A 12,314-nucleotide genomic window follows, 5' to 3' on the forward strand; every position below is an offset into this window, starting at 1 on the left:
ATTGTGGCTGCAAGCGAAGAGACGCTGCTTAGTCTTAGCCTTCCTGGTGGTATTTTTGGCTTTCAAATAAATGAGGTTTGTGCTTGCTGGCTTCTTGACATACACAACTGTGTACATGTGAGAAAGTAAAAACCACACACCTTATTTCCATAGGCCAATATTTGTTCCCCAGAGCACAACGCCTTCAGTTACCATTGTACTTGGAAAGACCACAGTTCAGAGAAACTTATTTTAGGCTTTTGATCACTCCCTCTTTGCAAAGCAAACTCTTAAAGAAGAGCAAGCAAGACCGTTTCATTCATAGTTCTTCCAATCACTGACACAGAACCTCATACTTTCTGAAAAATTTGTCCTATAATGGTAGAGGAACAGGAAAGTTTAAGTTGAAGAATACCGAAGAGTCACTGCATCGAAAATACTACTACCCTGTAATCAGAAGTGTGCAACTCCTCTGGCATTTGAGTGACAGAGCATCTCTCACTCATTTCTGAGTAAAATCCCTGAAATTTCAGGATTTTTTGTAATATTGGCAGTTTCTGACATTCTAATATTTTGATGGGCTTTTAAAACAGAATAGAGATTTTGATTTGCAAGTCAAACTTCTGTCTGTAGCTAAGATGTCAGATTATTCAAACTGATAGAGATCTACAACTCAATTACATTTTCCAAAAAAGCTTAGAAATTAAGCAAGTCTAATTAGCAACAGGTGATTCGGCAACAGGTGGTCAGAAACAGTGCAGAAAACCACATTGGATTCAGCTTATCAAAAAGGTCACAGAGCAGAATAAGAGAAACACAGCACGTTAACACTGATATTCTGGTTCAAAAAGATTGAGAAGTACTGAGATAAAACTGCTCAAAGATCACTGAAGATGAACATAGCAAAGGTACAGCAGATTTTGACCATTCTGGCTCTATGAAGATGTCTCCAGCATGGAACCAGTAACGAGGTGAAGGAACCTGGCCCGCAGGCTCTGTACCTAATGATTCCCTTCATGCAAAGGGTAACTGTGACAGGAAATCTGCAGGAAGTTAACGCTTCATCTTTCAGTAGCAGCACAAACGTAGAGAACGGTTCAAAAGTAAAAATACAGGCACTGGTTCCTCTGACTGAAGATTCTTAGAAAATAAGAAAGGGATCTCTGCAAAGAACCAAGACAATCTTATATTTTCACATCTTTAACATGCTGGTAGATAGCAATCAGTGAACACACCTCATATTGAAAATGAGAAAACACTACCAAAATATTAGGTCAGGAATGCACATCTCAAGGTCTGCACATCCCCCCTTCCAGTCACCATATCAGATGCTGCAGGAGCTCTCTTTTTGTGCAAATCAATGTTGCTCACAGTCATCAAACAGACCCACAAACTGAACAGCTACCAAATTCTCTCCATAATAACCCCACATAAACAAATACACTGGACTTAAACTGAGGCATCATTACATTTTCCATTATCCCTATATAACCAGGCTTCTCTGAAGATAAGAACTGAACTGTGTTCAGTTTTGGGCCCCTCGCTACAAGGACATCAAGGTGCTTGAGCGGGTGCAGAGAAGGGCGACAAAGCTGGTGAGGGGCCTGGAGAACAAGTCCTACGAGGAGCGGCTGAGGGAGCTGGGCTTGTTCAGCCTGGAGAAGAGGAGGCTCAGGGGCGACCTTATCGTTCTCTATAGGTACCTCAAGGGAGGCTGTAGCGAGGTGGGGGTTGGCCTGTTCTCCCACATGCCTGGTGACAGGACGAGGGGGAATGGGCTTAAGTTGAGCCAGGGGAGTTTTAGGTTGGATGTTAGGAAGAACTTCTTTACCGAAAGGGTTGTTGGACATTGGAACAGGCTGCCCAGGGAAGTGGTGGAGTCACCATCCCTGGAAGTCTTCAAAAGACGCTTAGATGTAGAGCTTAGGGATATGGTTTAGTGGGGACTGCTAGCGTTAGGTCAGAGGTTGGACTCGATGATCTTGAGGTCTCTTCCAACCTAGAAATTCTGTGATTCTGTGATTCTGTGATAAATCAGAGCTGGAGCCACTCATGTGCTGCCTTGATCTAGACACCTTTGCCTCATCTTGACTATTATTAGTACTCTGAGAGAAATGCCTGCAGCAGTCCCTCACATCAGCTTCTCCCATGTGCCTAATAGCAGGGGAAAGGAAACAAAGAAACCACGTCCAGTCATTTAAAACTGTAAGAGCAATCTGCACTCCAGTGGATTGACTGGACTGATAAACTGTCCATATACACGTAAATCTCAGTAACAGGTCCACAAGACATGGTACATGAACACCTACTGTAAGATGGGTTTGTGCTGTATAGACCAAAAAAATGATTCCAACCTGTATGAAGGACATATTTTGAAAATCTACCTCTTGAAAGCTCCAATTGGATAGAGGGAAATAATTTAAATATTAAGAAGGTGAAACAGAACTCTAATAAAGGGAAATACATCACTATTGAACTAACCAACTTGTACCTATGAAAGCCCTTATTCAATCTGAATTTACAAGCACAGCACCGCAATAATTTTACACTACATACACTTGATTCACATGGTCAGCCTGTGACTAAGAACACTAACTCATCACAGAATTGTTTTCTTCCACAATTAAGGGACCTTTCTTCTGAGATAAAAGGTAGCTGCTTCTTGTATTTTTTTATTACTTAACTTTATCTTAGTAAATATAATGTCACTCTAAGAATGACACCCCTGAAAATTCATGGCTTTTAGCCAAAGAGTAGCTGCAAGGCCAATGATGTTGCAAGCTCTCCCAGAAACCACTTTCTCCTTTTCCTTCTCCCCACCAGGCGTGTGACCCAGCCCTGACCTGGAGGATGAGAGGCAAGTTAGTTCTCTGTAGGTCTCTCATTCTTCAACTCCTACACTAAGACTGCTAGCAAGGGGGCCAGTTAGTGCCAATTGCAGTAGTCATTTCTGCAATGCCACCTGTCCATTGGGAACTTGTCTGAGACAACCAAACAGGTTTCAAACAAGCCTCCAAACAGCTGTCAGATGATAAAGAACTTTGATCATTACTGACCTGAAAACACTCAAACTAGAGACCTAGTGATGAAAGATGTCTCCTGTTTCCAGTCCCCACAGCCGTAGAGTTCCTCAGAATACTGATACAATTCTGTTTGAACACAGCTTTTCAGGAAGTGGTTAAAACAGCACTCAAGTCTTAACAAACATCAGAAGAGATCTGAAGTCAAAAGACATTAGCTAGACAGTAAGTCACCCTGTCTGGTCTACTCACACCATTACAACTTTAACAGCCTGGCAGCATCAGTCAGCTTTTTGACTGTACCCACAAAAAGCCATGTTCTGCAAAGAGCATCCAGCTTTTGGAAGTACGTGCCAGGCAGGTAGAAGTGACAGCAAAATCCATGGCTAAAAAGTTGCAAAAATCACTCCAACAGTAAAACAACGAGCTAGAGAAATTCTTTTGTTGGTTTTACCTTAAGCAGAAGTGGATACTTGCAAATTCGCTGAATCGGCGTCAGCAGATAACCCTCCAGTGGAATGTCTGTTGTCTTTCTGCCTCCCAAAAGCATGCAACTCTATAATCAAAAAAAGGAAACAAATGTTAACCCAGACACAACACTTTCACATGCTCTTTGACATGATTTTCTGTTTCTATAATACATACATACTATGGTCACAAAGAACTTTGCCATCCTAAGATAAAGGAAATGAGACTTCATTCACCACTGAAATATGGCCATCAAGTTAAGCCTGATTCTCTGCGAATCAGCAAAATAAATATCTCTGTGGATAACAGTGGCTGTATAGAAAGGTCTCTTCTCAAAGGAATACTAAACAGCTGGTGACTCAGAAAAAAAGTGTCATAATACCATGACAATCAGCAAAACCTAGATGCACCATTACCTAAAGGAATCCAACCTACCCCCACAATCAACACGGCCATTTGTCTTCATGCACTATGCAAAGTTTGCACTATTGGTCCAGAAAACTCAAAGGCTAAAATAAAACATACTAAGTAGGAGTCATGTAGTTAACTCTTGGCCAGTCTCTGCATCTGAAGGAAATCAAATATAGCTCTGAAATAAGTGAGTCATCTGCATCACATCCACCAGTTCTCTGGCAAAACATTATGTCTAAACCCAGCTGGACAAACAGCATGGGCTAAACACTGCAAATGTAGCTCTGAACCAGCCACAGCGCATGATGCTGCTTGCCCATCAAAGAAGTTACAGGACTTGCGGGCAAAGCCGCTACATGGAAAGGAGAACGCTGATGCAACAGACGATTAAATTTAAGGAAACCAGATTTCAGTAATTCTACTGCTCAAAAAAAAAAAATCCACTGTTTCAACATTAACTATTCTTGTAGCCCTGTGCTTTCCAGACAAAGGTGAAGGGCATTTCTGTACCCAGGACAGTGACTACTCTTCCAGCATTGCTTGAATATAGCAAGAAAGGTGACAATATAAAACCTTAAGAAATATTGGACCAATACACAAAAGAAACAGAAATCCAAACAGCTTTTAGGTTAAGAAACAGATGCAGCAACCGATCAACCCTCGCAATACTCATATAAGTTCTCACACCTTTGGGGGGGCATTCTGGGGAAATCATTTCACAGACAAATTTGTGCACACTACAAGAGATGTTTAATTCCTTAGTAGATTATGGAAATTCTCAGGGCTGCCGTGGAAGGGGAATTTAAGAACTGAGTATGGCATAGGAGAACCTACAGTCCCTCACCTGTCTTTATTTCTTCACAATAATCTGTAATCTCTGTGATAAACAATCACAGACCTATTGTAAGCTTTTTATGCATTTCCCTGAAGATGCTGGTATTGCATGCTGCCAGAGGTAGGCAGTTGACTCAGATTTCAAATCCATCTGAGAGAACCTAATCCTACATTTCTATGTTTGGCCATGAATCTGGACAACTTTGCTCCAAAAATCATCCCAGTTGCAAACCTGCCCTGTCAACAGAAGCTGAAGTTTAAATCAATTTCAGCCAAGATGTGCTTGCTTTGGGGCATCACTGATGACATTTTCCCCTGTGAAATGTGTGCTATGGCTCAGACACACTCTAATATAGTGGGTTTTTGGCTGTAGTTCAATAATTCTCTTCTTCAAGAAGTGTTCAAAGACATGCTACATAAATCTCATTACTCCTAAGTGGTACTTTTACAGACAGTTGTCTGTAAAATAACCCTTCCCCAGGGCTATTCTAGATCTGTGGCGTTGGCTACCAGCTCACAATGCTCCCTGTCCAATTTTCCAAGTCTCGGGTGATTCAGTCCTTCCCGTCTCTCCTTTCAGCCCTCCCTCTAGCTTTGGGCTCAAAACTGCCCTTTAACACTTACTGATTTTTCAAACACATTCCCACATTCTGCATTTCAGCAGCTACGAGGGGGCAATCGGGCCAAATCCATACTCACAAGCAAAGCTTTGTATTTTAATGCAGCTTTCTCTGCATGGTGGCATTATAGCATCGACTTTAGGAGGGAGTGGATAGGAGACTGAAGGCCTGGAAGAAATTACAACAGCCACAACAAAGAAAATACTTCTGCATAACCTCTCCTCCCATAGTTACTGTTATTTTAAAATTCTCTTGGATTCAGGTGCTGCTGCAAGCCACAGCAGACAGTGTGACATCTTTAATGTGCTTCATAATTAGTTTGCCAGCTGCTGCCAGCAACAGAGACAGGAGGTTTTCGCCAATCCAGTGGAAATGCAGAGAACACTCTGGATGCTGGGAAGGATGGTGTTTATATTCACCTTCATTGCTCCTCTTTCTCGTTATTTTTCCTCAACAGAAGCATCCAGAGGAGTCCATGGACAGGAATGGCTCATTTGAAGACTCAAACTAATGGTTTAATGGTGTTCATTAAACTCAGATGTGATAAAGAGATTCCAAATACCCAATAGCAATCATGTTCCTGCCCCTCCCTCCAAGGCCTATATTTTGTGGCTAATATAATGTTCTGCTTGTGACAGGCATTTATGCAGAAGTTTTCTTCTGCTGTACTGTATTAGGAAAGAGAAAGCTTTCAGCAGAAAGGAAAAAAACAAGAGCAGAAAGAAGAGCAGACAGGGTCCATTGCAAAGATAGCCTTTATCTTCACAGCATTCACTAAGACAGTAACCTAGCATGCTGAATTGGTCCCTCATCTACACACCATCCCCATTCCAAATGCCTTCCATCCATGGGTAGGAAAACGAGACATCTAAAATCAAGGAGACTTGGGGTGGATGTTGGGAAGAGAAATAAGGAAAGAATAAAAAAAAAAAAAAAAAAAAGAAATAAGAAACCTCAGTGTCGTGGTTTAACCTGGTCGGCAGCTAAACACCACACAGCCTCCCCCCTCCCTCTCTGGGACGGGGGAGAGAAATGGAAAGTGAAGCCCGTGAGTTGAGATAAAGACAGTTTAATAAGACAGGAAAATACTAATATTATATAAATATATAAAATAATAATACCAGCTACTAGGAAGAAAATTAACTCTGTTCTAACTGAAACCAGGACACTCAGACAGAAGGCGCTGTCTGGAGGTCGTTTCTCCTCCCAGCCCAGCCTCCAAAGAAGGCTGTAGGCCACACTCCCTTCCCAACACAGATACTAACACATCATGGGTTGGATGAGGAATTGGGTCATTTTTGAAACAAGCAGCAATGACACCACCAGAAGAATTCATCCAGCCTACGTTTCTTGCCCACAACTGAGCTCCCAGGGAAAACAGTGTCAGAAGTGGGCCACATGTTTCTGGTAGGTCTGCAGATGGCAAATTGGTCAGAGAATTGAGAAGGGAACCAGATCCTCTGGGAGCTAGTCACAGCCCCACTGATGACTTATTGCATTAGTCCTTTCACAATCTTTACTCAACTTTTCTGTTGATTCTTTTAAAAAAAACATTCCCTGTTTCTAATGGAATTACTCATACCATAGCTGTGCTTAGTTCTGTACTTGAACTTACCAATGATTTCAATACCCAACCTTCTTGAGTGCTTCATAGCTGGAATGAATAATGTCTGCAAAATGCTTCGCATTCCTGGGATACTAAGGGGGTATTATGAGTACAGTACAAAGTCAGATCAGTAAGTCAAGAGTGCTAGAGAAGGTGCTTACCAAGAGGAATGCTCTCACTGTTGGGATCTTGTTCAATTCCATTAGCAGTCTGAGTGCTTTCTCATGGTTGCTACAGTACTCCTCGTACACAAAGAATTTGTCTTTCTGCAAGGAAAAGCATATTAAGTTATTGACTTGGATAAAACTGAAGTGACAATATTGTCTCAGTCTGATACCAAATTCTTTACAAAGGAGGGTGCACACAAGTGGCGTTAGAGTTGCATTTTACATGAAGTGAATACTTCCCAAATGTGAATAATGTATAGAGGTGTTCCACTAATTCTAAACTTACTCTTGTAAATTAGCATCAGCTTATGAGCACAGATCTCTCCAACACTTTTCCTTTTTACTGAAATAATATATCCTTTGCTGAAAGGATGGATTTTGCTATCTCAGGGACACTCATGTATGTGTTAAGATATTCCAGTAGAGTAGACAGGAGCAAAGTAAAGGCAGGAGCAAGGGGGACGTTAACAGGACTGACATTTTGGAGCTGTGCTGATTACTGCTGCAGGAAGAGGAAACAGAGAAGGCTGGGAAGAACCAAGGACTGGAACATGTCAGAGGGGAACTATGGCACATAGAGCAACCAGCTGGAAATCCCCTGCCTTGCAGGGCGGAGGGGGAAAACACCAGTGAATTGACAAATTCACTTTGTGTTCTGAAACACAAAGTGATGCAACAGCTGCCCACAACAGCTCTTCCGAATTGAAGCATTTCATTGAACATATACAAAATATCCAACAGACCATGGAAATGAAAGAAGAAAGGTAGCTTTACGACTAGATTGAGTTACTTAGAGTGGACCATGTCATACCCACCACCACCTGTAGTGGATTGAAATCCCTTGTCAAGAACCAAGGGAAAACTGGCAGCGCTCAGTTCTGCTTTACTGATCTTCAGAGCCAAAGACAGTCCATCTTCTTACAGTGAACATTACCAGAGTCCACAGCAAACATCTGCAAACACTATGACGTGATTCACAAAAGAAGCAGTAACAACTATTTCCATGCCTTAGTGGACCACGCAAGGAGGTGAATCAATCCTTTCAAGGCTGCTGGGAAGGGCTGAACTTTTAGCAGCTATGCTAGAGAGCAGCATTGCATTCACTGTAATAAAAGGAGGTCAAGAGGCTGCATTAGGCTTCAGTCAGGTTAAATGGTTCAGAAGCCAAAAGCACCCAATATTTATTGGGTCATTCTCATAACAGTAGCTTCTCTCCTGGTTCAGCTAAGCCACAGTGAAGTACCATGCAGAGGTACACAGAAAAGCTACTTTGCACATTAAAAGCAATTTAGCTGGGTTAGGGATAATGCACAGAGCCAGCATCTCGTGGCATCATGGCATGTTTACAATGCCCTGCAGAGTTTGTTGTGGTGTTCACATCAACTTCCAATTTAGCATCCTGGCATGAAAATATTCTTCCTGAATTAACTAATCTCTCCAGAACTTGGAAGGGAATTTTCTGAGCTTTGATAGGCCTCCTAGCACTCTTCAGGAGATGTGGAGCACCCTGTGCTAGCTCGTGATGAGATACCTGCAGTCTGGCTACCTCTAAGAGAGCTTATAGTGATCTAACCAAAAACTACTGCCAACTGAAGGAGTTAAGTAACACAGAGCCCTGGAACACAGCTGCACTCATCGGGCATTCCCTTCACTATTGTCACAAGGAACAGAAATTGTGTTTATATTAGTTTAGGAGAAGCATTTGACATTCTGGTCAGATGCTCAATGGTTAGACATACATGCTCAGGGACTGAAAAGCATATTTAAATTTATTTGTTTTAACTAACAATGTGGTGACTTTTTTTTTTCCCCTCCTCATGCCTCCAAAGGAAGAACTGACAATAAAAAGATGCATTTCCAAACATGGCAACAATGGTACAAAGCAAATAAAACAACAGCCACAAAGTGCAGTGCAAAGAGCTGGAACACAGTTGTTCAAGACATCCTTCATCTACAGCTGTTCGTATTACTCTAATACTGAGAAGCTAGAAAGAAACAAAGACTTCTGACCACCAGATGCAGGAAAAGGCAGGATTGAATCCATAGCGCAATAGAAAAGAGGTAACTGACAGACCCAGAATTGTTTTTATCCTTAAAATGGAGAGTTGTGGAGAGAGAACAGATTTATGAGTTTCCCCTACATTTCCTCCCCTCCCCTCAGCTCCCTGGATGCACACAAGCAGCATGCATGAAACTAAAAATAGCAACCATTAACACAGCAGCATCCAGTGCATCAATGCACGCAAAATGTCATTGCTCAGGTTTCTGACTGCAGCTCCAAATGTCTGGAGTTTTGAGAGGTTATATTTAGATCATGACAAAATCCCTTTGCTGAACTCAAGACAGTACAATAATTATACACACACCAGAGTGCTTTCATCAAGTCTTTCCCATCTGTCCCTCATGCATGAGACCCACAAATATGACAACTATGTTTTAAATTACTCAGTGTCTGAAGTGTTTAATTTCCTCTCTGGGTGACATTCAGTCCTGGACTCTCCCATCCCCTGGTGAGGAAATTATCAGTTACATAATTACAGATGTTAGCCCAGGAATTCGGAACCTACAGTTACTCTATATTAAAGTGCAATTATGGTCAGAGAAGTGACCACACAAAAATGGCACCTTCTTATTCAGCAAATCTGCTGAATACATGGCTAGACCTTCTGGCTTTGGTGACAAAAATAAGTCTATACCCTTCTTAGTTTGGTTAAATATTTAAACCAATAGTTTATTTTTCATATATGTTATTTTGGGTCTGGTAGAACAGCCACAAATTAGTGCAAATTTGAAAACAGTTTGGGCTAGAAAATTTATGGAAGACATTTGGTAAACTGTAATCATGTTATTTGGATGTATTTTTAATGAGGCATGACATTTTCTTCTTTCAAAGCAAGCTGAAATCAGTTTTGTCAACATGAAAACCCTAAACAAAAGAGATTTCATTCTGAACAGAACAAAATCCCTGATGACTTAAACAGTAAAACTGATCACTCATGCAGCATTGCTCCTAAAAATGAGATGAAAACATTTCACTTGAACAAGCTTATTTTATAGCTACGAGGTTACTGAAGCTCTACCAGTATGACAGCAACATAAATCAAGCACCAGTCAATCCTTTGCCCTTCTGCTCTGCAGTCTTATATTTTCATCACCAGTACAAGAAAGCCAATATTGACAAGGTGTGATTATTCAAAGTTCAGTGTATACATTCTCCTTGATGTTAAAGATCTGTTCTACGTCATATATCTTTTCAGTCAGCAGATTTTATTTTGAATTAACATCTAAGTGAGTTTGGTATGACAATAACAGAAAGTAAAGAACAACAACTCTTTATGAAATTCTAGTACCTAGCATCAGACAACAGACTTTTCATCATCTTCTGATCAAACAGAATACACCAGGGCAAACAAAGTCTGTCTTCCAGAACAAAACAGCTTTTCACAGCTGAGTAACAGAGCAAGCATATTTCATCACTTGTTAAAATACTTCCAAAAGTCAATATGCATTAGTTGCAGTGAAACATTATAGCTCTTCTGGAGCCATTGGAATATTGGCTTGTTTCAGGTATTACCCAAGATCAGAATCCTTCCAAGCTGGAGATCGGGGAGGATGTCCTAGCATTAATATAAATGGATCAATCATGATCCTAGAGGCTTATTATGACTAAAAGCGGTGTCCTGTTTTTCAGCATGGCTGGACTGTTGTTGAGCTAGGCTATTCTAGGCCAAGGTAAACCATTAAAATAGTCAAGTCTATGGACATTAGAAGAAATTTAGGATACATAGATCTCATCAACAGGACCTAAACACTATTCTGGTGAATCTCCCCATGGGGAATCTGGAAGCGTCTGTCAGAGGTCTGTAATACAAGGAAACTAGAGAAGAAATGCCCTCTGAGAAACTCTGTGTCTGAAAAAAAAACCGTGCTTCAAACATTCTCAAACTCTTCTCTAAATTTATGAGCACTTTTAACATGGAGCTTCTGGAGAAAAGTACCTATGCTAACATCTGGCTGCTGACAAGGACGGGGTTTATAATCTAAACTAAGAATGACCTCGCCAGGTGATCATGATAGAAGATACACTGATATGTTCAAGATTCACAGGCCTTATGTCATTTCCTTGCTGCAGACTCCCCGAGGATACACTGTGATTTGATGATAATGGGAAAAAATAGCACCAAGGGCATTTTTTTTAGCACTTCTTTTTTTAAAAGCACATTACAACACGAGAACCTTAGGCAAAACGAAAAAAAAAAAAGAAAGTAAATAAGTATCACCCATATTTTCCTTGGGTACACAGGCTAATGACATGCTCTGTCTCTCTCAAAAACAAAACAAAACAACACATTCTTCAGCCACATTGCAGGAGTGCATCCCTAGAAGAGAACGGCTGGCTTTTTCTTCAGGAAACCTTAAGTGTACTGCAAGGGCTTCTTGGAGTGGCAAAATACTGTACACAATTTCAACAAAACCGGTTTCAGCATCATGGAAATGCCTTCAGGAATGACTGTTTCTGAGGCAAAGTTTTGAGGATTTTGTTTGTTCGGTTTTTTGTTTGTTTGTTTTCTGCGAATGCTTCTGCTTCACCAGAACAACCCCAATAAGGGAAATGGAGCTCTGGAAACCTGATCAGAGAGGAAATCAAGACTCACTCTGAACCACAATTGCTGCTGGCATCTCCTGCTGGCAACTCACTATGGAAGCCTGCACTGTGAGAGGGGACAAATCCTACATCCCTCAATCCCACAAACCTGCAGCGAGGTGATTATAAAACCTAGGCACCATCTGTACACAAGGACAGATCATTTCCTCCTCTCTTGGTAACCTGCTGTTGACTATTCCCTGCTCAGTCCTGAGGTGCCACAAAGCTTCTAATGTTATTCCTACACTTCCTTAGGTTCATTATGGATGAGACCAGCTTCTTCCATATATTCTGAATTAAAAGATGTTTGACTTCCACCTGCATAAGCTACAGGTCTTCTTCCCTAGGGGACTGTGAAATAGTTGATGTACACATTATTTGCAATGCACTCCGCAGACTACAATGTAAACTGATCTCAGTCAAATAGCCACTAGTCTATTTGGAGGACAAATTCTTACCAGAACTCATGTCTATACATTATAGTTTCATAATTCCTGCTTTGTTGCATGTTTGAGAAATAATAAACATCCAATTACATAATTATTAAATCCCGCAGGAATAAAG

At 41.1% G+C, this 12,314-nt stretch overlaps 1 protein-coding gene across 2 annotated transcripts in view; it reads right to left on the reverse strand.

Annotated features, from left to right (window-relative positions):
• Positions 1 to 12,314, reverse strand: part of PREX1 (phosphatidylinositol-3,4,5-trisphosphate dependent Rac exchange factor 1) — a 179,812-nt gene that overhangs the window by 92,170 nt on the left and 75,328 nt on the right. For both annotated transcript variants that reach the window (XM_082773578.1, XM_082773577.1), the window contains exons 4-5: positions 7,100 to 7,204; positions 3,454 to 3,555 (exon numbers count right to left, since the gene is read on the reverse strand). In XM_082773578.1, the coding sequence (XP_082629704.1) occupies positions 3,454 to 3,555; positions 7,100 to 7,204 (207 nt within the window). The remainder of the gene's footprint in view (positions 1 to 3,453; positions 3,556 to 7,099; positions 7,205 to 12,314) is intronic.

Source organism: Aythya marila (assembly GCF_965140915.1).
Source record: "Aythya marila genome assembly, chromosome: 16".
Lineage (NCBI taxonomy): Eukaryota > Metazoa > Chordata > Aves > Anseriformes > Anatidae > Aythya > Aythya marila.